This window comes from Agelaius phoeniceus, chromosome 6, assembly GCF_051311805.1.
Source record: "Agelaius phoeniceus isolate bAgePho1 chromosome 6, bAgePho1.hap1, whole genome shotgun sequence".
Lineage (NCBI taxonomy): Eukaryota > Metazoa > Chordata > Aves > Passeriformes > Icteridae > Agelaius > Agelaius phoeniceus.
Genome location: NC_135270.1, coordinates 8,971,797 through 8,998,425, shown reverse-complemented (window position 1 = coordinate 8,998,425; position 26,629 = coordinate 8,971,797). Strand labels below are relative to the sequence as shown.

The 26,629-nt window shown below is 44.8% G+C and overlaps 1 protein-coding gene across 4 annotated transcripts; it reads right to left on the bottom strand.

The window, feature by feature from the left end:
- Positions 1 to 5,543: 5,543 nt before the first annotated feature.
- On the bottom strand, positions 5,544 to 26,171 carry CTTN (cortactin). 4 transcript variants are annotated; one of them, XR_013182668.1, is made up of 17 exons: positions 26,012 to 26,171; positions 23,193 to 23,276; positions 22,866 to 22,939; positions 21,480 to 21,609; positions 18,821 to 18,931; positions 18,089 to 18,143; positions 17,476 to 17,586; positions 16,542 to 16,652; positions 16,148 to 16,258; positions 13,092 to 13,147; positions 12,546 to 12,615; positions 11,924 to 12,072; positions 8,906 to 8,995; positions 8,611 to 8,800; positions 7,649 to 7,720; positions 6,952 to 7,357; positions 5,544 to 6,424 (listed from the first exon to the last, which is right to left on the bottom strand). XR_013182668.1 is itself a non-coding variant. In XM_077179590.1 (16 exons), exons 2-16 carry the CDS (start codon positions 23,274 to 23,276, stop codon positions 7,221 to 7,223), a joined length of 1,551 nt encoding a protein of 516 aa, XP_077035705.1. In that variant the 5' UTR covers positions 26,012 to 26,171; the 3' UTR covers positions 5,544 to 7,220. The 4 variants fall into 4 exon arrangements, 3 of the variants coding, with proteins under 3 accessions (XP_077035705.1, XP_054491577.2, XP_054491575.1); XM_077179590.1 differs by having other exon boundaries at positions 5,544 to 7,357; XM_054635602.2 differs by lacking the exon at positions 26,012 to 26,171 and adding an exon at positions 14,794 to 14,904 and having other exon boundaries at positions 5,544 to 7,357; positions 23,193 to 23,294.
- Between the last annotated feature and the right edge of the window lie 458 nt (positions 26,172 to 26,629).

Here is a 26,629-nt window from a genome sequence, read left to right as displayed (position 1 = left end):
CCTCATGTTTTAATGGGTTCTTTTCCACTGGTGCTCTCCTGTTACCTGAATGTCTCTGAGCATTCCCTGCTGGGTGCAGGGAATGGCCAAGCCTGGCTCTCCCTACCCAATCCACCCCTAGAAAACCCCGAGTGAGGAACTGCTGGGGCTCTGTCATTCTTCTGTCCTTTTGTTGTGACCCTGTGCTGCAGCTTGGGGTCTCCTTTGGGGTCAGACCTGCAGTGGCAAGGGCGAGGTGAGAGCTCCAAGAGATCAGACAGAAAGGGGACTGAGACAGAATTCACTTCTCATTTTCTCATTTCTGTTATTGATGTATTTATCACTTACCATTTACTTGTCACAGTGCGGACAAGTGAACAGCAATCACTTCGTTTTTATCTGGGCATAGTCAAATAGTGCAGAGAAATACTGTTGTGTTTAGAATTCTTTTCCAAGCTGTGCTGCATCCCATCTCTCCATTTGCTCTGTCTCAGCAGTTTTCTTTCCTTCCAAAGCAGTGGGTGTCAGCTTTAGTGTGTGCTGCATTCTGTAGGTTCAGCTGGCTGACCTGTCAGACTTTGGGTGCCCCAGCAACAGAACATTTACAGGTGCACACTTCACCTGAGGTCATTTGAAATCTCTCATTTTCTGCATCACAAACAGGGCACAAAGCAAGGGCAGGTGACTCCCTGAAGCTAGTTTTCAATTCCTAGGAAAGGAGTTTTCTTCCAGAGGCCAATTCCTCCCCTCTCTGTGCATTTGGAGCAGACCCTGGACACACCTTTGGTTCTGTCCTGTGGGCACAGCTCCAGCCTCTGACCTTGGTGCTGTTCTGCCGCCCTTGGGGACAGAGCCACCCGCAGCAGAGATCATCCTCTGGGTGCTGTCTGTGCTGCTGACCAGGCTGGTTTATCCCAGGGAAAGCCAGCTGGAAAGCCCAGAGCCACGGGAACAGGGAAAATTTGTTTGTAGCACATGCACGGAGTGGAGAATCCCGCCAGGAATTCCACGGGACTGCTCTGCCAAAGGGGACGGGGAAGAAGAGAAATTTGGCTTGGCAGAGACGTGCACAATACCCAGCCACAAAAAAGGTCAAGGAAATTCCTTATCCCAAGGAATAAAGCTCTGTAGATGCCAGCAGCTGGAGGGCATTCACAGGATGTGAATGGGACCAGCAGGATAAGGGTGGGAATGAGCTGGGAGAGGAGCTTGGAGCAGGGCTGGGAAGGAGCTTTCTGATTTTTCCCCTCCTGTGAGGGGTGAACTGCCAGGGGAGGGGGGTGACCTAAGGGAATGCTGGCTCTGGAATGACCCATCACCAGCTGGGGATGGATTCAGGCTGCAAACTGGGAGGGAGCCCAAATGGGGAGGAGAATGGGGCTGTGCTGGGGGGTCCTGTAGGAAAAAGCCCGGGATTTATTCCTTATGGCACACAGCTGATCCTGGGACACCTTCCTGTGAGCTCTTCTGCCAGAGCTGTGGGCTGAGAAAAACGGGATGGAGGGACTCCAAGCATCTTCCCTGGGCTGGTGGAAACTGTCCCTGCCAAGGCAGGGAAGGGGAATGAGAGGGGTTTGAAGGTCCCTCCCAGCCCAGACCATTCCAGGGGTTCAGGATTCTATTGAAAACTATTAGTTAGATTAATACTGAAGCACCAGACCAAGCTCTGGAGCAGAGAAAGAAAACCTGGGATATTGCACCTAAAATATGCCAAACCTAAAGCCTGGCTGCAGCATTAAAGTGCTTTAAAGCATTAAAGCAACTCCAGGAAAAAGGGGCAAAGGTTTCTTCAGGAAGATAAAATTTCCACCTCTGCACAGTTCTGCATCCTCTTGTCAGCACAAAATAGGTGCTGACAAGAGCACCTATTTAAAACAAATAAAATAAAACAGTGATCTGCAGCTCCTTAGAGATTAAATTCAAGGTTGCACAAGCTCCAGTATTCCTGCTAACAAGTGCCATTTAGTCCTTACCTTCAGGTTCTGTTTGTTTTTGTGGCTTGTTTGGTTCTTTTTTTATTTTTTAAAGAAAGAAAGAAAACAGCTAAAGATCATTGGGGGATTTATTAATTGTCCTTGTGTGCAAGGACATCAGAAAATTTATAGCAGTTTCTATAACATCTAAAATCTTTAGCAAAACACATGCATTTCCTTTTTCTTTTTTTACATTATTAATAACAGATAAATGAAATGTTCTAAAGTAAGGATGTTCCATCAGACTGGAAAAAACTGTCTAATTATCCACAGTAAGAAACCTTGTGAAGAATTTCAGAGATTTGAAAGGCAAAACCAACATTCATTTGAAAAACCCCAGAAACAAATGTGTGGTTATGGATGATTCACTGTCCCCTAAAAGGCAACAGGGCCACCTGTCAGGACACCAGTGGACTGTGCCAAATATTTCATTATATTGCTTACTTGCACTACTGAAAACACAAGTTTTCTCTCATTATTTGGAGTTCTTGGGTTTATTACAAGGCTCAGTTTTATCCCTGCACTGTAAATGGGGCACAAATAAAACCTCCCACAGAAATAAGCCCTGGTTTGTCTGGGGCTTAAGTCTAAGAACTGTTAAATATTTTTGCTGCATCGCTGCCTTTTTTTTTCTCTCTTTTTTTTTTTTTTTAATACTCAGGACACCTTTCTTTTCCTGACTGATCTCTTGTTCTTCCTGGATAGATGAAATTCCATATTTTCCCTCATGATATCCAATATAAACACCAGAACATTTGGATTTGTTTGCAGTTACCAGCTACAAAAGCCAAAGGCCAAGACTGACATCTGGGCTTAAAGGAAAAGATGATTCCAGTGCAAGTTAGCAGCAATACAGTTTTAAAAGCAGAGGAACTCAGAATGAACTCACTGGAGGATCTGTTTCCAGCTTGCACTGGCAATAACACCCAAAATTCAGTAGAGAAATCTCATTTTCCAACTTGCAATACTCCCAGGCTGTGTTTGAGTCTGAGATTTTGATGGCCTTTATTTTTATCAGTGCTTTGCTGACCACATTAAAGTTTTCTGCACTACTGTGCAAACACAGGGGAGGCAGAGCCATAAGAGGCTTGATTAATGAGGAATTTTCATTTATTTTGTAGCTACCACACAGATGAATTGAGGGTAAGATGGTAGCTTGTTTTTTTCCAGGAACTGTAGTAGCACTCTCTATGCCTGGGAATAATCACAAAATTGTTTAGGTTGGAAAAGTCCTCTAAGATCATCCAAGAGCTGCCAAGCCCTCCATCAAACCATGACCTCAAGTGCCACATCTATGTGACTTTTAAAAAATTTAATAATTCTACATAATTTCAATAATAATTGATCTTGAGCTTGAGCTACTTCCCAGGCTGGGATGTGCAGTGTCCAGGGCTGCCTGGCACCGAGGAGCAGGGATGCGGCACCAATGCCGACGTGTGTGAATGTGCACCTGATGAAACGAGCACACCCAGCAGAGGGAAGGAGCAGGGACAGGCAGCCAGCAGCTGGGAAAGAGCCCTGGCTGCAGGGCTGACCTTCCTGCCCCTCTCTGGGCTGGCCTGGCCCACAGAGGAACCTCCCCTGCCTCCCCTGGGGTGACCTGGCTGTGCCTGGCCCTGCTGTGGCACAGGAGAGCTCTGAGTGGTGCTGGCAGGGGTGAGCCCACCCACGGAACCAAGAGCTGCTCCTGGCTCTGCATCTGGCAGGGAGCAGCTCCCTCCCTTCCAAAGCTTCAGCCAGGGCTGATCCCCAGCCAAGATCCAACAAAAGGCTGTTTTGGGAATGTCTTTGTGCTCCTGCTGACCTACCCATGGTCACTCTGGCTGTGCTTTGCTTTCAAAGAAAGGCCAATAATTGCTGGTGGCAATAATTATGGCACTGGGCAGGCAGGAAAGCAAAATACAGAGTTTCTCCAAAGTTTCTCTGGGCCTTCCAGACCTCCTGAAAGAAAACCCAAATAAATGACATTCCAGCCATGCCCCAGTTCCTGACTTGCTAGCCTGATGTTCATTCCTCACTTAGGATTGTGCAGTGGGGCTTCCAGGCCAGAGAATTAACAAATCTTGTTTAGCTTTCAATTTCACTATCTCTGCCACAGTACACTTTTGCTGCCTGAAACTTCCAGAAGCCAAAACCTGGAATCAGGAACTGCAAACACTGGCCTGGGAAGTCACGTAAGCCCAACCCTCTGAGGATCATTTTCTCTTTTCCTTTTAAAGTGGGAATTCTGCTAGAAATAGCTGAAACGGATGATTTAAAATTTTTGGCTACTTAAAAGTAATTATTTAATCAATTTTGCCTGACTGCACCTGGCCATTAGACCCTGATTTTGGGGAAGCTGTACCAGAGCACCACACTCCTCCTTTCAGGGCTGCCTTGCTGTGGGAGGCACTTCCCAGGCAGTGGAAGATGTAGTGCCTCTTTTTCTGTCCCAGCTTCCCAGATCCTGGGGCACATCTATCAAGTGAAGCTGCTTTATCAATCCAAATTCCCTTTTTTTGGAAGAGATCCAGGGCAGTACTCTACACTTGGCCTCCAGATCGATCAATTCTTGCTCTTTTCCTCTGCCCATGCATTGTCTCACTTTGTCCTTCACCAAGGGACTCTGCAGCAGCTCCTGTAGAAATGTGCTCAACGTGAGAGGAATTCAAAGCAGCTTCTTCAAATTTAGTACAAATCCAGCTCCACACCATGAGCATCCTGTTGATAGGTATGGACACAACTGCAGCCTGAGTTTTGGAGGCTCCACATCCCTTTCTGACAAGGAAAGCTCTTCCCTGCAGCAAGGGGAGGAGTTTCTGAACTGCACCCCAGCAGGAGCTGACTTGGAATATTCAACATCCAAAGGCTGCACTGGAAAAGCTCCTGGCACAGACTGGATTGTGGCAGAAAATCACAGGTGGCTTCAAGTCTGCATTTGCAAAGCCAAACCAGCACTTGGGAATGCTCCCTGAGCTTCACTTGATTTCCCCAGACTCCTGCTCCTCCTTCCTTGGGTAAAAGTAAAAAAAAACAAGAAACCCAGTTTGGTTGATTCTTGCTACTGAAAATCTATTTAAATTAAACATCAACACCCAGCAGCAAATTGGACAGCCACAGGTGTCTCATGACAGAATTTCTCCACTCCATGCAGCCTTCTCCAGGAGGTGAGGTAATCCATGAATAACACCTAGCATTAATCATCAGCACCATTAAAGAATCAAAAAAAGGCTGCTGGGATTTTATTCCTCGACATTTCCAGTGGTGCATCAAGCACGGGATTCCCAGAGAAGTTCAGGGTTGGAACTGTACAATGAGGACCTTCCTGCTGGCAGGACTGATGAGCAAAGCCTTGGGAACAACCCACCCTGCCAGGAACAAGAGCAGAACAGCTTTAAAGGGATGGAAAAGTTTATTTGATGTAACCCCACATCTGTGTTTGCATGAGCAGCCAGTGCCCTGATGCCACCAGCATTCCCAAAATCCAGGAGCAGCCACAAACCCTGCAGCCCTCTGGTGTTTTTAGCAGAAGTAACAAGCACATAAAGCAAAAGAAAGCTGAGCCTGATGCTGAGATTTTTCAAAAGAAAATTAAAAAAAAAATTCCATGCAAATGGTTCAAAAAGTTTATTGAATATTTAATTTACAAAAATCATATCCCTATGAGGTGTTCTAAAATTGGATAAAATAAACTGCATATAAAACCCAACCCTAGTAATGCAAATACAACACAGATATGAGACCATGGAAAGGAGAAAAAATAGTAATAATCATGACACACATGTGACATTCATGAAGGATTGTCCCAACCATCCAAGACTGGTTCAACACGATGCCTTCTCCCTTGACACTCTGTACAATTCACCATTTTGTACAGGCCTTCTATATTCCATTGGTCCAAATTTAGATCTGATAAGAAGTCTTTGCCTTCTCTCTTGGCTGCTACACCAGATTTGACATTTTCCTTTTGATCAGAAGGTGGAAACAGACAGTACAGACACTGAACATGTGCACTACTGGATGCAACTTGCTATCTTTGGTAGGGACCCTAAATCTGCAGTGGTCAGCTTTCTACAGCAACAGGAATTTCAGTTTTGGCAAAAAAAACCCCAAAAACCAAACCAAGGTTTAATTGTGTTGTTTAGTAGGACAGTACTGGCAGTTTCTCTTCAACATACAAAAAAAAAAGTCTCTTATCTGGTTTAAAAATGGAGATCATTTACATGGGTTTCAAATCCAATCATTAACATTCCTTGACTTGAAAATGGTTCCACAAAATGTCACTACTGCACACAACAATCCCTTCCTTCCTTCCTTGTGTGAGCAGGGATGCACTGCACACAGAACACAACTGCAATCCCACCCCTCCTGCCTCTTCCTCCCATTTAAAGCAATGGGAATATTCCTGCAGATCTGGATGCCAGTTTCCTTCTGAACAAGCAGGAATCTCCTTGGGTGACTTAACACTTGCACAGTAACTTTTCCAAGTTTTCCTGGGAAAAGAGGAGGGTGAAGCAAAAACAAAAGGGTGAAGGAATTTGGGACAATCAGTGCTAAAGAGTTCGCAGCCCTCCTCTGGGATAATATGAGCAGGAGGAGCAGGACCAAGAAAAAATAATTAAAAAAGAAGAAAAAAAAATTTAATTTAAGAGCCAAAGAATCTCCACTTTAAAGGAGAAGGAAAAAGTACCAGACTGTTTCCTTCATAACATTAATATTCCATAAATATTGGGCAGTATTTGATTAACTGCAACTGTAAAACACTTTCTTCATTTTTTTTCAAGCACTATCTGGAAAAGAAAAAAAAAAGGAAAGAAAAAAGAAAAGGAAAAAAAAGAAAATAAGAAAAACACCAACTCTGCACCTCCCCAGTCCTCTCCACTTGGTGGAAATGCAAACAGCCTGCATAGCCATGACTTTCTCAGCTGCAAACACTTCGTGGAAGACTAACTAGACTTGAGCACTTGACTAAATCTGCTCACTTAGGAGTAAAACATGCAATATTACAGCAGACAGCTACCTGTCCTCCAAAAGGCTTGGCTAATTTGGCAGAGAAGAAACACTTCCAGGTGAAAATAAATCCCAAGAGCCTCGGTGAAAGACAGAGCAGTTACAATATATTAGCGATTTCTGTGGCCTAAGTGTTTTTAAAAAGCATCAGCAAAGTATTAGATATAAAAGCCATATGCATATACCCCCTCCATCGTCGGGAAAGCCTCGTGGTCTGTCTGTAGTGTGTGAAGTGGTGTGTGGGCTGGGGAATTAAGGCATGAGCAGCAGCAGGAGCGCCTACTGCCGGAGCTCCACGTAGTTGGCGGGGAAGAGGCCGTAGCGGCCCTTGCAGACCCCTCTCCACCAGCCGTCGTCGATCATCTCGATGTTGGTGATGATGTCGTCGGGGTCGAAGGAGATCTCGTCGTCGCCCGCTGCAGGGAGAGCCCAACAGGGTCAGCACCCACCCTGCCAAGGGCTCACAGCAGCCCCAGCACTGGGGTGGGAGAGCTCTTTGGAAATTGCCACCAGTCCCGCAAACAGCGCCCGGGAATCTGCAATCTGCACCCAGAAATTTTCAACCTGCGCTCTTGTTAAACCTCCCAAATCCCTGACTTTTCATTTGCCACCACAAGAGACACAGAAAGGCAAAAGAAAAATCCACGTTTATCTCATGCAGAACAGAGTTTTCAAAGCCAAAGGGTGAAAACAAGAGCTTTGCTCACCAGCTTGATAATCGTAAAGGGCTATGGCTGTGATCCCGAGTTCATTTTCATACTCATCATAGGTGTTTTCTTCTGAAGAGAGGAGGGGAGAACAATTAAAACATGAAGTACATTGTCACCCTCAGTTCTTTTCTGTGGTGCTTCTCCTTCAGTTGCACTGCTACCCCACAGAGGAAGCAGGCAACAACCCATGCTAGGTTTCAGCAGTGCTGACATTCCTTCTGCATGGACTTATTCCCTCAATCACACACAACTGAAGCATGAAAAGAAGCATTTACAAGAGACACTGAGTAGGGGACTACATAAAACCAATCAGCCCTGTACTGCTTCTGCAAAATATGACAGGACAGCTGAGCTCAAGATCACTGTGTAAGACAATAATTAATATAAGTGGTGGCATGCTTGGGGGGCAGAAAGGGGCCTGCTTAAAATTCCCAGGTTTTTGTACCAGAGCAGTTTCATCCTTCACAGCTCATTTAGTAACCAGAAGAGGTGAGAAAAACACAGGAATTCAAAAGAATCTTACTCTTGCAGTTTCATAGATCCCTACTTCACTCCCTCACAGGAACAGAACTCAACACTTCAATATCAAACTCCAAGAATTGTTGATTGGATTTTTTTCCTGGTGCAGCACATGTTTAATCTCCAGCTCAGTGCTTTCTTCTCATGTTGAGCTACATTTCACAGGGTGGGAATGGTTACCCCTGAATTTCTTTTTGAACTGAGACCCTGGAGAGCACTGTAATTACTCCAACATCATCTCACAAAAGTTAACTAACTTCAACACCTTGCTGCAGCCATTTATTAATTTCCTAATTAAAGTTTGCTGGTGGGGAATGTGGAAAGTCTCAGTGGACTGAGAGTTCAGCAAAGCAGGACAGCGTGCTATCAGCACAGCTGCTCATTAAGCTCTTGCACAAGGAAATAATCCCTTTCCAAAGGGTTTGCTGTGAGAGACAAACCTGCTTGGTAGTGGTCTGCTGCTCCTGCCACCTCATAGACAGTCTCTGGCTCGTACTCTGCCTCCCTCTGGCTCACTGCCTCCTGGTATTCCGGCTGTGCCGCTTTGTAGCCAGCCTCTGGCTCCTGGGCAGCAGGGTAGGAGGGGCTGGAGCTCTTGTAGGCTGATCCTGCCTCGTAGGAAACTGCATCCTGCAGGGAGACAGGGGAGCTCTGTCAGGGCTTTGTGAGGAGATCACAGGACCAGGATCCTTTTGATCAGGATCAAAGCCCAGGCCCAAAGGAATCCCAGCAAACCTCGTAGACCGGGCTGGAGGGCGCCTTCTGCTCCGCCACCGGCACGACAGGAGAGGGTGGTGGGGTCTGCTTCTTGGCTTTAGCTTGCTCCTAAATCCAGGAGAAAGGAAAACTTCAGTGCAGCTCAGTCACTGATGAGGGGACCAAGAAATTACCCTCCAGAACAAAGGACAGGCAATCTATCCTGCAATGAACTGCTGTGGTCACAGGACTGGGCTGAGCAGAGCACCAGAAATGCAGCACAGCAGAAGGAAAAAAAGGGAAAAAACAAAACCCCCATGGCACATATGCATGCCTCTGTTCAAAAACAGCCCCAGAATTGTCTGGCCCATCTCCAGAGGAACTGCAGGTGCTCAGTGTATTCATTCTGCTCATCAGTTGGCTGGGCCTCATGTCCCATTTCAGGCTGAGCTTAAAGAACCTGAAGGCCACACATGCTCTGGGGGCACAACTGATGAACTGCCTTTGGTGAGAAATGGTTGTGAAGCTCTGGCAGGTCTGCAAAACATCCTGTCAAGGCAAAGGACTGAACAGCTCAGACAAAAGTGGCCCCTATACAGTGACAGTCAGGATTCCAATGTTCAGAGGAATTAAGAGATGTGGTAGAAATAAAAGCAGTACTGCTTTTGTGTTCTGAGACACAAAGAACAGAACCACATCTGTTCTGGCACTCAAGTGCTTCATGATTCTCTCAATTGCCATCCCACCAGTGAATCACACGGCAATTCCACAATTATTGGAAAGCCACTCATTAGGGAGGCAGGACATGGAAGTGAAAGAAATCCTGGGTTGCTAACATGACCCAAAACAAGGTAACTATTTAACAGGTAACTTTCATTTTGCCTCTCTTTACCAGAGGTGAAAAGTAAACCATGAATCCAGGGCCACACTGTCCTCCTCATTGAAAAAAAGGAGAGAGGATGAGTGCAATGGGAATCTGTGCACTCCAGTAGTTTAGGCCCATCAAGCTGTAACACCCCAGGGGATTCTCAGGAGATGGTAGTACAGAGATGTAGTGGTAGGACTCTGCTGCAAAAAATTCTTCCTTTCCTTTGCTTGTCACAGCTCAGAAAAAATACATCCAACAAGGAAAGCAAAGTGTGTCTTGAGAGCAGAGCCAGCTTTGAAGACAATTCAAAGCTCAGTGCTGTGCTTTCTGGGAAAAGCCTCTCCTGATGCAAACCCTCCCTCACTTTTAAATCCTAGAGATGAAAAGATAAAAAAGGCACCAGCAAAGTGAGTATTAGAAGTCAAACCTAAGTTTGGGGACAAATTAAGCAGCATCAATACATTATTGATGGCAAATGTGGCAACAGTTTGACTAATTTGTCCTAGGAAATGGGTCTGCAATCCAGATTATAGTTTAGGATAGACACAAAGTAATTGCCTTAAAACATTTAAATTGCATGGTTCCCCTCAGGCTGGGTTTTGTTCCACAGTGAAATGCTCCTTGTGAAAGAGCATCCTGCCTTTTTTTGCAAGGCAGCAGAGCACAGTGAAATCATGAGGCAGCACTGACTCAACCCAGGCATCAAAGAAGAGCTCCCTGAGCACTCTTTGCCTGTGTGACATTTGTGAAAAGCAAACCAGAACAAGGATTACCAGTAACCAGGGCTCTGGAAGGAATGCAGTCCATATGTACATTGCCATTGTGGGAGGCTGTATGCCCACATATCCTCTGGAAGTGAAGAAGTTCACTGACAGAAATAAAGTCCACACCAGTCAGAGTCCATCCCTGCCCTTGGCACTCTCGGTGGATGGTGTGGATCACATCTCTGCCCTTCTCCTCCTGCTCAGCTTGGGAGCAAGGGGCAGTGCCAGCAGAGCCATTTCAGTTCCCCTCAACCTCATCCCCCTCTCTCTGTGTCTGCAGAATCTCACAATTAACCATGGAGATGTTCAGGCTGTAAGAACATTAATCATCTGGTTACGGGGAAATCTAAATACCAGCTTTGGGGGAAAAAAACTTCAAATGTGTCCAGGCAACAGAATCTTTGATGAAGTACAAGAAAAATCCAGAAAAATGGTTTGGATTTAACCCACACTCACAGCAAAAATACCAGCAGAGAAATAACATAATTACTGAGATAACAAAGTAATTAAACAAAAAAAAAGACAAAGCAATTACGGTCCCTTCCAATCCAAACCATTCCATGACCTCTTCCTCTCCCAGCTTTTCTCAGCATGGTAAAGAAACCCCAGGAGTGTTTGGGGAAGGTACTAAAAGTCCACGTGGAGGAAAGGCAGCATTAGAATGATGCACAGAGGATGAGCTCCCATTCAGCTCGTGACACATTTCTGCAGTGAACATATGCTCACACTGCACATCGTGGTGCCATAAGGCAAAATAGGTGATAAGCTGAGAGAAAAAGGGGAAACAAGGAAAAATAAAAAATAAAAAAAAAAGCAATCTCTTTAGAGGAAGAGAGCCTACAAGGCAGTCTTTCGTACTCTTAAAACAAATTAATTACATCAAGCCTTAGTCTCCTGTAACACAAACTAATACAAACAGATATGCAAATTCCATAAAGCAGATAAGATACTGTTTCTGACTAAACATGTCCTGGAATTATCTGCTTATGAATAATACAAAAATCATGAAGCTTTTACCCATACCAATGCAAAGTCAATTTTTTTAATTCCCCAACTAAGATTCAATTGACATTTGGAAGATTATCTTCTCCTGATCTCCTGGCTGTGTGTTATACCACCTCCATCTCCCAAAGGAACAGCATCACCCGCTCTCACCACGGGGTGAAACTTCTTGAACATGCAGGGCATTTTGGGGACCACAGAGCTCTCCCCTCATGAGCTCCTCCGTGCCCAAAGGAAATGTGGGACTGCCAGAGGGCAGAAGAACAGGAGGAAAAGGCCAAACACAGCTGAAGCACAGGCACAAACACACACGTTGAGCTTTAAAGGCCAGCTGGAAAGAAGGAGCCTTTTCTCAAAGATTCCCTTTTCTCCCAGCACTGCACTGAAAGCAGGCTGCTCCAGTGGGATTTGAATCTTACTGACCTCCAGTTTCCTCCGAGCCTCCTCCTGCTCCTGCTTCTCCCTGGCCATTCTTTGGGCTCTCTCAGCCTCTGCCTTCCTTCGGTCTTCCTGCTCCTTCTCCTTGGCCAGGTTCTCAAAGTTAGCTCGGATGCTGCTTGTTTTATTGGCAACTGTAACATGGAAAAGAACAAGTCAAATCGTGGTTCTATAAAAAGTAGCCTGGAATGAGTTTTTGCTACAAATTTCTGCTTTTCTGCCCTCTGAGTTTATAGTTCAGTCAGGAAAGTCCTCCTATCCCTCTTTCTTCCTCTCCCTTCCCAGCTCAAACCTCTTGCTCATCTTATTTCTCTTCCAAAAATCCTCTGTAATGCTTCTCCCTCCTCTCCTTCATGGTACAGGTCCCACCACTATCCTACACAATTTATTCTTCCTTATTCCTTCCTTATTCTCATACTTTTTACTCTCCCTTAACTATGATGAGCCTCAAGAGAAGGCTCTTCCTTCTAAAGGAAGGAGGGAGAATATCTGAGGCGCTAATACAGCAGTTCTCTCTGGATGACCCTTACTCAGCACTACTACATCAATAATCCAGGATTTTGGACATAATCACCTCCAAAGAAAGGATTTGGGGCCAATGCCTTACCAGCTTCTACTGGCTTGGTCTTCTGATAAGTTGATGATGGTTTCTCAATATCTTCAAAAGTTGCTGCGTTCTATCAGTGAGGACAAAAAGGATACATGTAAAAACCCCCACAAATTCATGAAGACATTCACACAGCCTCAACCTGAGATATTTTACTGTGATACTGTCCCTAAGGCTTTTAGCATCATTTCAAACATCAAAACTTTACAAACAGAATAATCCTTTCTGCAAGTCAAGCTAGAAAGAATTAATCTTAAGGGGCAGTTCTGAACACATCAAAATCCTATTAATTAAAAATAAAGAAGTTTGAGTGACTCATCAGAACTAAAAACAAGGCAATAAAAATACATGGTGTAGCTGTTGCTGTTCTAATCCACATAAGCTGGCATCAGCTCTGTGTGTATAAATTTGCTTTTTAAAGGCTTAGAAAAGCACAAAACTCTGCTCTTAGACTGGAGAAGTGTCCAGAAATAGAGAGCTGAGCAATGCAGATCTAACCAGGCTGCTCTGCCTGGTCAGAAGTCATGGCTCTTTGAAGCAACTTACCTTGTCCATCCGATCTTTCTGGACACCATACTTGCCTCCAAATCCTTTGGAATAATCTAAAAGCAGGAGAAAAAAGGTCAGAGCAGGGAGTTGGGTGTCCCTCCCCCCTTGCTGCCAAATGCAAACAGCCACCTCAGGTGCAAAGAGCCATTTCAGCCTCATGCAGAGCCACAGTGACAGCCACCAGAGAAAATGCAACTTGGCCATGATGCAGAGAGGACACAGAAGCCCAGGACCCTCAGGAACAGCAGCAAAAGACAGACTGTGGGCCACATGCATTCCCTGAGTGAACACAGAGCTGAGGATTGGACAGGTATCAAGCAAGGAGTAAGGGAGGAGCCCTCCTGATGCATCACTTCTGTAACACAGCCTTTGACAGCACCAATTCTGAGCCCTCTGCAGGAATCAGGGAGCCTGAGCCATTTTGCTTTGCTCAAAAGAGTCTTCGGTGACCACAGAGGTGTTTTGGTTTTGGCTTTTTTTCCCTCTTTGTAAATGGCAGGAAAGTGTAAAAATTTTCTCATTTCAGTAGTTTTGGTTGAGATACTCAGCTGGTGAACATTAAAGCCATTGGTGGTAACTCCTGCTCTACACATGGAAAGGGCAAATTCCATAGGCCAGCTTTAGCTGCCTAAGCAACTCACCAGCAGAGAAACGGGGTGGCTGTGCTATCCCACACCAGCCCTGAGCTGCACACTCTTCCTCCCAGCTGCTGCTGCCCTCAGCACTTGTCACACTCCCAAAGTCACTCCCAGTGACATTGATAAAAAATAAAACAAACAAACAAACCCAGACAGGAGGGGGTTTCTGCTCTCATGGGAACATCTGAGGAGCACCAGAGCAGCACAACAGCAGCAGCAAGAGTGTGCAACTGGAAAAAGACCTCTTTGTGGTGTGTGAGCTGTAGGAATGTGCCCTTACACTGCCCATGTTTCCTATCCATCCCTGGAATCCATCCCTTCTCCTCTCAGCCCCAAACCATTGGTTCTCCCTGCCAGCCATTGCAGTGCTTGCACTTGGGCTCTGAAAGTCTGAATATGTGTCACTATAGCACAGGAAAATGCCAGCTATCAATGAACAACCTCATTTCCTTCAGCTTTGTAGGTATTTTCAGCCAGAATAAATATACTACACTTACATTTTCCTGCTCCAGACTCCTCACTTTAAGATAATGGAAAACCAGGAATTCGTGGGTTGTACCCCAACTATTTCACAATGAACAAACAGAGCATTATAACAGCATTTGCTCACCCAAGAACCACAAACATTCCCTACTTCTTTCAAAGACTACAATCATTTTTAAATGGTCTTGCTACAGCCCATTTCTTATTAATGGTTACGTGCATGGTTGTTATCTGAATATTTTTCCCACAAATTTACCCAGGCAAAACTTTATATTCAGTCTATAAATCTGATTTCATTAACATCATATTAACAACAATGTCATTATTCTCCTGCATGTACAGCTATAACTAATTCAGGACTTTGCAGAGCTGCTGACTAAACACTGGGTGTTTCCTGAACACAGGCTTGCTTGAGGTAAGATTTTAAGGGTAGAATAAAGAAAGCAGCTGGAACATGGAAGAGAATAGAAGTGCAATAAAGAGTCTGCACATTCCTGGCATCGATCTACTCAGAGAACTATTTCAGACTGTGTGAGAAGTGGCTGCACTGGTAAGAAAGTAACAAGTGAAAACGGTGCCTTGTTGAGATTCATGCTTGGCTAGTTTCTCCTTGTAATCAAACCCCACAGCAGATGGGTCCTGCCTTTCTGTCTGTACACCAAATTTCCCTCCGAAACCACTCTTATAGTCTGAAAAAGCCACATGGGATACATTAAAACCAAGGCAGGGAAACAAAGTTCAGTCAGAGACAGTCAAAGTATTTTTGCAATATTTTCAATTATCAGCAGTTTTGGATGGTGCAAAGAAATACGTCAAGACACTTCTGCAAAAGTAAATTGAAAAAAATCTCAACTTGAGATGATTTATCAGATATAAGAACACCATTCTGAAGTCACAGAAAAAAAGCATTTCTCAACATTTTCCATCCATACTGCATAATGCACTTGCATTTGATCAAAGGTATGAACACAGGTACACAGGTAATTTGTTCATCCAAACAAAACAACAAAAGATACAAGAGAATAAACAAAATAAACACCAAAACAGTACAAGAGAATCAAATGAGCTTCCTTCATCAGCATGGTTAACATTTGTACAGAGAGCTGACTTTTAAAGAGGTGTGAAGATGGGCCCCACAGAGACCACCCTCCAGATACTCTTTAAAGGAAAGAGGAATGTTCCTGCTGCCACACAGCTTGAGGGAGAAAAGGTTTCAGCTAAGAGCTGATCATTCCCTACTGCTGCCTAGGGAGCAGCCATTTACATCTATATATATTCATTTATATAAATATATATGTGTACTATAAAATGAGGGATGGCACAGAAAAAAAGTTATTCAGGTAATCCTCTCACAAAAAGTCTGCTGGAGCACCCAACAGAACAATATTAATTTCATTTCTTAAAAAATATTAATTTCTTAAATCAAGAGCAGTGACAGGCAGAGGGCTGAGGAGCAATAGCTGCACTTTACAGGAAGTTGTATTTTTACTGGGAATCAAGTATTTCACAGGAATAGATATCCCACAGGCCACAAAAAAGATCAGCATTAAATTTTAGACTCTTCCTGCATGGAAACAGGAATATACACAATGGAATTCAGAAGGGAAAATTTATTTGTGGAAAAGTACAAAGGAATTCCTAACCCGTGGTTTGCACAGCTCAACTGAAAAAGAAAAATAATCCAGCATACTTGCAGGCCCATAAAGGGAAAATTTAGTCCTGAGCCTGGACTTTGAGGGGCTGGGTGTCAGCTGTGCCAAGGCTGCTCTGCAGCCACCCAACAACAGCAAACCCTGACACAGGAAAGGAGCCCCATGTCAGCTCCTGTGAGGCTGTGCCCAAAGACACCAGGGCAGGGCTCACACAGGCAACAACAGGAGGTCAGAATGAGGGCAGGCAGAAAGAGCAGCAAGGGGCTGAGAGCTGAGGTACCTTTCTGGGACTCGTGCAGCTGCACCTTCTCCTGGTGGTCCCAGCCAAGGGCACACTTGTCTTGTCTGTCTGTCTGCACGCCAAACTTGCCTCCAAAGCCCTTTACATAATCTGTAAAGTTTTCAGAAAACATTACTGCAATTCTTAGCTGCAAACCACATTTAATAAAAACAAAAAAAAAACCAGGAATATGTTAGGGGATAAGCTGCCCTGTTAATAATACATTCACTTTTTAAAGGGGATCCAAAATCTGCACACATATGGGGTAGACACACATTTACCACAAAAAAAATCCCCAAACAAACTAAAAACTCCCACCCAAAAAAACCCCCAAAGTATTTTTCCCAGGTTTAAAAGGATCTGAGCTACTATTTTTAAAGAAGATGATAAAAACCTTTCTGTGATTCATGTTTTTCCGTTTTGCCTTGATATTCAAAGCCAACAGCACTTTTATCCACTTTGTCCTTGTCAACACCGTATTTACCTCCAAAGCCCTTGGAATAATCTAGAGATAAGAGGGAAGAGTTTTGTTTGTAAGTGTTCAGCAACAACATCATCACCTTGAGAAACTGTGATAATCAGGGCTGCTAGCATTGCACTGTGTTCTAAAAGAAGCACTGACATCCACAGCTAAACTTGATTTCAGACACTGAAGTCAGAAATCCGTCAGAACACATTCTCCAGGATGGAAAATAAAACAGCATTTTGCTGGGCAATGCCAGCAGTTCAGCTGCCTGACTCCTTGGTAAAATTCTGAAGACACTTATGGCCAAGTGAACTTCAAAACCCACGTCAGCAACAGCCTGGATGCTTTTAAACACCCTCTGCTCCTTGCCAGCATTTCTAGAGTTCAAACATTTCTTAGGGACAAACAGAAAACAGATGGCAAAAATGTCACCATTTTTCAATAAAATGGTCAATTTTTGATTAGATATGCCTGGAAACTTGAGCAGCAACATAATATTAACTCTAAACACTGTTGAGTGTTTTAATCCACAAACAGCTGATTCTTTTAGAAGCACTTCTCTCTGTGGTTAAGCTGCTCACAGTCTGACTACTTTGACTTACAGCTTTTCAAAAGGAGCTGTAAAAAACCTCCAGACAAACCTGTGTGCCCTGGACCATCCCTTAAAACCAGGCAGAATTTTTTGTCCTATTTTTTCCCCAGAAATTGAGGTTTTCAGCAACATAAATTTTACCCAGCATTACCTTTCAGCAGGTTAGGAGTGCAAGAGGTGTAAAACGAGTATTTTACAACATGGGCTATGGGCAGTGCCTAGAGCACTAGGGAAGGAGCCTGCTAACACATGTTATTATTCACTATTCACCCTTCTGGGAGTCGTGTTTCTCAGTTTTCCCCTGGTAATCAAACCCCACTGCACTCTTGTCCACTCTGTCAGCCTGTACTCCGTATTTTCCACCAAAACCACTTGAGTAGTCTGCATTGAGAGTAAAGCACAATAAAAACAGCATGAAAGCAACTTGTCATGGATACAGCATAGCCTAGCAATTGAGGGGAAAAACAAGTTATTTCAGAACTCAAGTATTATGAGGACTTTAGCACATAAAATTCAGTTTAATTTTAAATACAAGATAAGCAACAGTCCTACAGCTTATGACAGTTCCCTTTAAAATTTTCCCTTATTTCCAACAGGGTGCAATACAGCAAAGAGCAACTCCCTGACATATCCCTGAACCTCACTTCAGAAAGAAAAATTAGACTCCTGACGACCCACTATTTCCTTGTCTTAAAACCTCATCAACTCATGAAACTGCTGGAAATTCATCTTTTCCTCCTCTGTTCCACCAAACCCACCATTTGATTCATTGGGAAAGTCATGCAGAGGTCTCACTAAAGGAGGTACTTCCCCCACAGTGAAAGAACCTACTCTATTTTTTATAGAAGCTGTGCCCACCGAGGTGACCACCTCCCCACTTTACCTTTTTGGGAGGGATGCTTCTCAGTTTTGCCCTGATATTCAAACCCAACAGCTGACTGGAAGAGAAACAAAATGACAACTGTGACAGCGTTAGGCATTAGGAAAAAAACTGCACCCACTCCAGTGGACACAGAGCAGGGCAAGTTCCTGTGTCTCTCCATGCTGCTCTGACCTTCTGGATTGGGAGCATAAATACCTCTTTCACTTATGGGCCATATTCATTTCCATGGTAATTTAGTGCATGTGTTCATGGCCAGGGTTTTGCCCTCCCTTGCCAAGGCAAATTGTACCAGCAGCACACTCCAGCCTGGCCTTGCCAGGTCCAGCAATTCAGTTTGACAGAAATCCAGCATTTCCATGCAGGGATTGTTACACAGTCTTGGAACAAGATATCCTGGCCAGTAGCTCATGCTGTGATACAGGACAAACCATCCCCAAACATTCTACAGTGTTCACACTGACCTTGTCAAAGAACACAAAAAAGTATATTTTAACATCTCTTTTCAGCTTTCTTTTCAATGCATCTCAACTTCCCATGAGAGCTTTTTTCTACTCTGCTTTAAACAGTAATTTCTCTCCCTAACAGTCAGTGTTAGCTTCTGCTAAACTTCAAAAAGAGCAGGAAGAGCAGCCCACACCAGCATCCTAAGGCACTGGAATTCTGCAGTTTTATGTACGAAAGGAAAAAAATCAACCACTGTGGGTGGCTGCAGGAGGAGATGAAATCACTCACCTGGTCAACTCTGTCGGTCTGTACTCCAAACTTGCCACCAAACCCTTTCACTGAATCCACTTGGGAGCAATGCTTAGAGAGTTTGGATTGGTATTCATGTCCAACAGCTGACTGGAAGAAATTGGTGAAGTTCAGAGAGAGCAGTTCTACACAGTCCTGTGTGTCAGACAAAACACTGCACCAAGCATCTGGAGGGTGAGTTTTGTTACCAACATGCATCACTGCCACTCCTCCTGCTGAAACCAACTTCCCTGGGAATTCCTACTCACTTGGGAAGTCTCCACAAGGATGCTGCCATGCTACCAATCCAGCCTAGGCAAGGGAAGTGACTGCATTTTATGGGAATTATTTTATGCCCTGCATTTGCACTTCAAAAGCACAGGAATGAAAACAAGACAGGTACAGAGGGAGCCTTGATGGTGTTCATGCAGAATTTGAAGTGAGTTTCAGGTGAAACACACAGCCTTGTGTTTATTTAGGGATCTGTTTTAGCTGACAGGGGACTGCAACAAATACAACAATATTTTTGTACAACAATACAGATACAACCAAAGCCAGCTGCCATTGGTTTAGGGAGGCACCCAAGTTTCCTGCATAAATCATAATTAGGCATCTTCCTCACATGCAAAATGGTGTTGAACATGAGGAGATGCATCCACACCTGTGCCAAAGGCATCCAGCCCTGCATCCTGACCCTGGAAGTTGAGCTGAACAGAGGCTGAGCTCCATCCACCCCACTGGCAGGACACAGGGATATGTAATTTCACACCTGGAAGTGCCTCCACACAGCCCTTGCTAGTGTTACACTGACCTAGTGCTAGGGAGCCCTTCCAGCTCCTGGAATTGATGCTGGAGCCTCACACCTCGAGTAAAAATGTTTTTTCCTTGCCCAGTGCCAACGCTGGGAACTGGCCAGAGCAACCTGCAACTCACCAGTAACCCAACACTGCATAATCTGTGCCAGGCAGCTGGACTAAGGTGAAGTAATTTGAGGACACAAGGTGTCTGCACACCTTGGATTTTACAGTGTTTGCTCTTTTTCTTCCACACAGGGGCTGGAGGGAACATTCCCAGCAGGAATGTTTGGGAAGCAAAGCATTACTGATGAAGTCATTGCCAGGTAACAGACCAAGGAGAACAAGGATGGCAATAACAGGACACTACTTTAGGCCAAAACCATTAAAAAAGCTCCCTTCTTTTCCTGACTGAAACAACCACACTGCTGTCCATTTTGCAGGTGTTCTGTGGTACAGTATCTGTGGAATGTGTCAGAAAAGGCTCCCACCTCCCTTTCTTCTTCCCATTACATTTATGAAAAACATGAAGCTCTGAAAATTTTAGCTTTTACCTGATCTCCCTTTTGTTACACCAACTGAGGTATAAGTGTGGTGTTTTCTTGGTGGTACCAGGACTTTCTGCATTTCACCAAATACCAAGCATTCCAACAAAACCCCCCCTTAGAAATATTTATTTTTTTTTGTAATCTGTATTTCAGAATCAAACACCCTCATAACTTTTCTGTACATTTTACACCAGCTCAGGAGGTATGGCACACAGAGTGATGGAAATGTTCATTTTAACTCAGAACCAAGGTTTTGCCCTAAATGCAGCAAAACCCTGCAGCATGACAATGCTACAGCAACCCTGATTTAATGGCCAAGCTTTAAAGCCAAGCTTTAGGAGCAGCACACCTGCACAGATACCTGCAAAGGAGACATCTCAGCCACAAGGCTTCAGAACTACAGTTACAAGGGAGAAAGATTCATTACAAACAGAAATTGTGAACACCTCCTGCCACCAGCATCACTCACATGGGCATGACCAGCATGTTTATCCCCACGATTACTTCTGGCCTATGGGAAACACTGCTGACTTTTGTTCCTTTTTTATTCCCCCACAGACACAGGTGAGGGATAAACTGCTGACACTAGAGAGCAGCAGCAGAACAGGCCTGGTGGTTCAATCTGCTCAGCAATTCCTTTTCTCAGATTCAAAGGTTGGCCCACTGAGAACTGGCCAGCAATTAACTCTGGAATATGAGAATTCAGCAAAAATTTAAGGCTGTCAAGTTACCAAGAATACAGAAAACAAAGTAAGAAAACGTTCTTATTTAGAAATGCTTTGATTCTTATTCTAGCAGAGCTCATGAAAGAAAGCAGCCAGAAGTTGATATGCCTATTTATCACTATACTAAGAGCTATAATTTAACAGTGTAACATAAGCAGCCATCAACTCCTTATATAAAAAACTACCATCTGATTGAAGAACAATATTTTAAATACTTGCATTATTTGTCACTGTTCACAGTTTGCTCACAAGAGCTGCACTCTGATTTTAATGCAGTAGCACATCCTTTCTTAATTTTTTTGGCAGTCTCTATCTATATGCATACAAGAGCTGGCCCAGCATCCAAATAAAAAGATCACACTGGATTTATTAATGCACCAAGCCCTTTGTTCATTTACAAACACAAATTTAAAAACTTGAATCCTGACTCCAGGGGAACCATCTCCAGACTTGGCATCAATCAAAACCACGTGGGGCCATTTCACACCCCAGAGCAAAGCTGGGACAAGCTCAGCTCACACAGAGAGTGCTGCTGGCCAGGCTTCTCCTTTCCCTGATCCCTTCATCCCAAGGAAGCCCCATCCACACTTACTTTATCCATGCGATCCTGCTCCACGCCAAACTTCCCCCCGTAGCCATGGGAAGCTTTTGGTCCTGTTTGCAGCTCCCTCTCTTTGAGGTTCTGGTGCTCTTGGAATACATTCTCCCTCAGCTGATGAATACTTTAAAAGACAACAAAGCAGCAACTTTTACTAAGGAGGTTTCAGCAAGCAACTTCAAAAAGATGCAAAATATAAAGCTGACAAAACTGTCATCTTAATGAGAAGTTGGGTCACTTGTATTTTTCAAGCCCTTACCATTTTTTCACTGTATGAAACATTTCCTCATATTCTGAGACATTGGATTTGTCCCACTGCAAAATGTGGTTTAAAAAGAGAAAAGAAACTGCTGGTTTTAAGAAGAATGTGGAAGGGAATTTTGCTATTTTAGCAATCCTTTACCTAGAATTGATTTGTGCCTGAAACATATTTTTTTTTCCTCATGTCCTAATTTAAATTCTTCCCAACACTTTCTATCTGGATGGCAACTTTTCAGAACAGGGATCATCTCTTATCACACAGTCCCTGTGGTATCAGGGCTAATTCTAACACAGCATTCTGGACAGCACTGTACTGCAAAATAAAGATGTAAGGAAACTTGCACCTCCTCTTCCCAAGGTGATCCCTTAAAATTTGCAGAATTGAACTGAGGGCAGTGCAGGCTATGAAAAGAAGAGTAACCCAAGGTGTAGTCTGTACTTTAGGCACTTCCCACCTGAGTTTTAAGCTTCCTCAGGTGTAATTCAGCCAGCAGGAATTCCCACTGCCCTCAGAATAAAGCAGATCAACACTGATCCCTGAAGTAACCAGAGTTCAGTCTCCTCTGTTTGCAACATCACACATTTCCTAAAATCGCTTTAAAGTTCTGTCCTAGACACTTTCTGTAATACAGGATTCAGGAGAGGCATCATTTCTGTTTCACAAATGCCTCTGTAATGCACTTACTTGCTTTTCCATCAGAGAGCTCAGTTTGTTACTTTGCCAGGGTTTTTATGAGTTTGGTTGTAGCAGTTTTCTAAACACAGTGTAAAAATTAAGGGACCAAACGTTTCCTAAAGTATCAAACCCTCTGCTTCTCCCCTGGCACTACTTGCTCTTGCACCAAAACAGCACAAAAAAACTCTTTTCAGATACAGAGGCAGGAAAAATCACATTTCTAGTGACAAAGAAAGATTTAAAGGTCCCTGCACCCTATTTCTCCTCTTAATTTCAGCTCTGAAGATAGACAGATTCAAAAGACCAGCCATCTGGCAAATAATCAATCTTCTACAGGCACTCTTGTTTTAATTATGAAGACACAAGTAACTGAGATCACAAGTTGATTAGAAGATGGCCAGGGACTGTGCCTATTAATACATTTCACAAGAGAGCTGCTTTACTTGATGTGCTCCTGGTGGCCGGACCCATTCACGGTTTTAGCTCCCCAGCGCTGCTCCTTCTCACTCACATCGTTCTGTGAAGGACACACATCAAAAGAGAGTTAAAACCCCAAAGGAATCACTAGTCACACACATTTCAGAGCTCACAGCAAAAGCTTCCAGCAGTCACTGAGAGCACAAGTGCTGGAAAAGCAGTTCCACTTCCCCTCCACTCCAGGGACACGCTCCTGGCAGTTTATTTGGCCAAGACACGTCCCCCACCCCAGAGCTCCTCTGGAACTGTCCCAGAACAAGTTCCTGGTGGATCAGTAAACCCCAAAGCCATACCACAAAGTCTGGATCTGTCTCCCAGTCATCAGCTCCATCATCCTGGCTGACAGACACGGTGTGGCCTGCAGTAGCCTTCCACATCTGCAACACCAGCAGGAGAAGCAGGGTCATGCTCCACTCACCTGCCAGCTCGTTTGATTCCTGCAGGAGCTGACAGAGGAGATGCAATCCAAAATTCCCAATAAAGTATGTTATTTAACCACATCACCAAAAGCTGTGCTTGCAGTGAAAACAGGTTTGACTACTGGAGCTCAGGCTGTCTTCTCAAGCTGCCTTACAAACCTGTTTAACTCTCCCATTTGCACTGCAAAAAGATTAGCAGCAATTGCTGTTTCAAGGGAACAAAGTCACCTTTCTTTGCTCAAATTAATGCGTGCCTTTTGTGCAGTCACTGCACTCAAAGACTTCTGCTCACACAGGTTTCCAAGCCAACATGCACTTCCAAAGACTGCTGCTAATTCTGGATCCTGTGCATACAATTAAGGTGTAGGAATAGGTGATTTTTTTTTTTCCCCCAGGCGTTAAAAACGATGAGCACAACATTGTTCTTCACCTGCATTACACCTGCACAGCCTCCTCTGCCATGCAGGGAGTTCCAGCACGGTGACAGAAACCCCAACAACTCCAAGAATTTGCACCCAACTCCAACAACAACAGAGAACAGGAGCTCTGTGCTCCTCGGGTAATCCCCAGTGAGAGACAGTGCTCACAAACCCAGCAGCACCTTGTCTGGCTTTCAGGGGAAACAGAGGGCGACTGCAGGAAGCAAGACTCATAAAAAAAGCAAACAATGACTTCTAGAAACAACACCCAGCACTTTGAAGAGGTTAATGATTTGGGGCCTCTCAGTTTCTGGAAACTTTATTCCCCATGGAGTATCAAGTTGGATGCTTTTAATTAACAGTTCAGCTCGTCAGCAGAATTCCTGATCTTCCTGATGCTAGTGGCTGGATTTTACACCCTTTATTCTACATAAATCAAAACAAATACATTCTAGAAAGCAAAACTGAAACATCAAACTACAAGCTGCCTGTTCTCCCAGCTTTTTCAGAATACACTTCAGAGAAACTATTTTATTTTTTCTTTGCTATTCAACTAGAGTTCAGTTTTTTAACATACCAGCATTCTGTCCACTTACCTTTATCCTTCTAATTAAGAACAGATTACAAAGGTAATTATCATAGGCTATTTAATTCACACAAGCATAATTCAGTGGGTGGGATGAAAACTCACTTCCTCTTAAATGCATAACTAATAATCCCTGGGTAAAGTCCACAGCTCATTCTGTCAGGCTTGTTCTGCAGTCTGGCAGAACGAGCTGATGAGCCACTTTTATGGAGCATTTCAGAAATTTCAGGACTGGTAATGTGAGTGAGAACAGCTGGAAAACTGACAGTCAAACACTAGGGTAGCAAATGCTGGAGTAGTCAGGAAGGAGGGTGTAAAAGCAGAGCAGGTGACATATTAACATTATTAGCATATTTCCCCTCATGTTTTTTCAGGTCTCCCATCTCCAAGTTCCTCTGGCAGTTAAGGAACTAACCTTTATAATAGTACCTCATTTACAAAAAACTTCTGAGACTATGCGTTTATAACCCAACACAGGTGGTTTAATGTATTCCTAAATACTCTGTCTAAAGCCTTTTCTCACATGATTGTGTCTGATTGTCCTACTCTTTCCTACTAAAATCCAAACTCTCACAAAAAAAACCCCAAAAGCCTTGGAAAGCAGAACCCAACCAGCTCAATAATGAAATTCAACAAGGGTCCAAGTTCTTTCTAACTTCTCCTAAGGGGGATGCTCTGTATCCATCCTTACTTGCTCCACCACGCTTTGCAAGATGTTTAGGAATGGAATTCAAGTGATGAGAGCTGACTCAGGGGTGCTGTGTATGGTGAATTTCTATATGCTTTGTGCCAAACACAACTTTTTTCCCTCAAGTACTCGTTTCTTATGCTCACTTGATTGATGGATTTCGTTCATTCAGCTGTGCTTGGACATTTCAAAGAACAAAAGCTTCACTTTAGGTTTCACCCTTCCTCCTCAAGCTCTCACAAACAATAGCGCAGGGAAGAAGGATTTCACACGCACCCCCGTGCAAAATCCAGCACCCACCACGATTCTCTGCAAACCATGCCCACAAACGCCAACATTTTCCAATGTTCCACAGCTCAGCCCCGCACTCTGTGAATTCCACAAGGAGCAGAGCAGCTCCAGCGGCCGGGGCTCCCAGTCCGCAGGAATAAGCCCGGTTTCCGCCTGCTATTCCAGCACCGATTCCAGGGCAGAACGAGGAGAAACACGATCTATTCATGACTCACTGGCTCACGTGGTCATGATTCCTGAAGGAAGGAGCAAACGCTACGGTTCGAACACAAACCCAAGCTAAATATATGCCTCGGATGTATGCGCTGCCCGGCGCTGCTATGACTAATCAGCACACACATCATCCTACCCAGCACCTTCAGCGGCAGCCTCGGCACCTCCCCGCTGCCCGGGCCTAGGGACGAGCTCCGGGCAGCAGTGCCGAGAGGAGCCGGGAGCAGCTGAGGGGAGCCGGGAGCAGCTCCCAGGCCGGCCGGGCCCCACGGCCTGAGCCCGGCACTGCGGGCGGAGGCTCTGCCCCGAGCGGCACCGCCGCTGTGGGGAGCCCTCGCCGCTTCTCCTCAAGTTCCCAGCTTCGGAGTTTAAATATTTTTTTTAAAGAAGAAAAAAAAAAGGACACGGAGCCGCGACGCCCCCCGGCTCTGCCTTGCGCTGCCCGGCCGTGCCCGCAGCCCCCGGCCCGGCTGCCCTTCGGCCCCGCCGCGCTTACTCTGCCTCTGCCGCCGCCTCCTCCTCCTCGGCGCTGGCTCTCCGCCGGTGCTTCCCGGGCCGGCGGCGGCTGCTGCTGCTGCAATTTCCGCTTCTCCCGAGCTCCCACTTCCTCTTCCCGGCTCCAGGTGGGAGCGGGACGGGCTCCGCTCCGCCCCGCCGGGAGGGGCCGGCTGCGGGAATGCCGCCTCCCCCGCGGCCTGCGAGCCGCCCCAACCATCATAAGTGCTCATTTCTATCATAAATGCTTATTTCTATCATAAATGCTTATTTCTGGAGCTGCTCCGTCCCCCCTTTCTCTCAAAAAATGCAGCATCAGTAGTTTTAAAATGGCCACAGGGGAGTTGCTGGTGCAGTTGTGAACATCCTTCTTTGTTTTTTTAGCACTCACTTTTGCACCGTCATGTTTTGGAAGTCGCGTCTACTCCGTCCCCAGGGGTTTTCATCGCTTTTTATCAGTGGGCAAAAGGTTCCCCCGTGGCCGGGATCTGATCCAAATGAAACGGATGCCAATATGGAAACTACGGGGGTTTAAAACACTGTGGAATGAGGTGATGGTTTGTTCGCGTCTTCTAAAGGAGAGGAAGACCCCAAGGAACGCTGTTTCTACAGATAAACA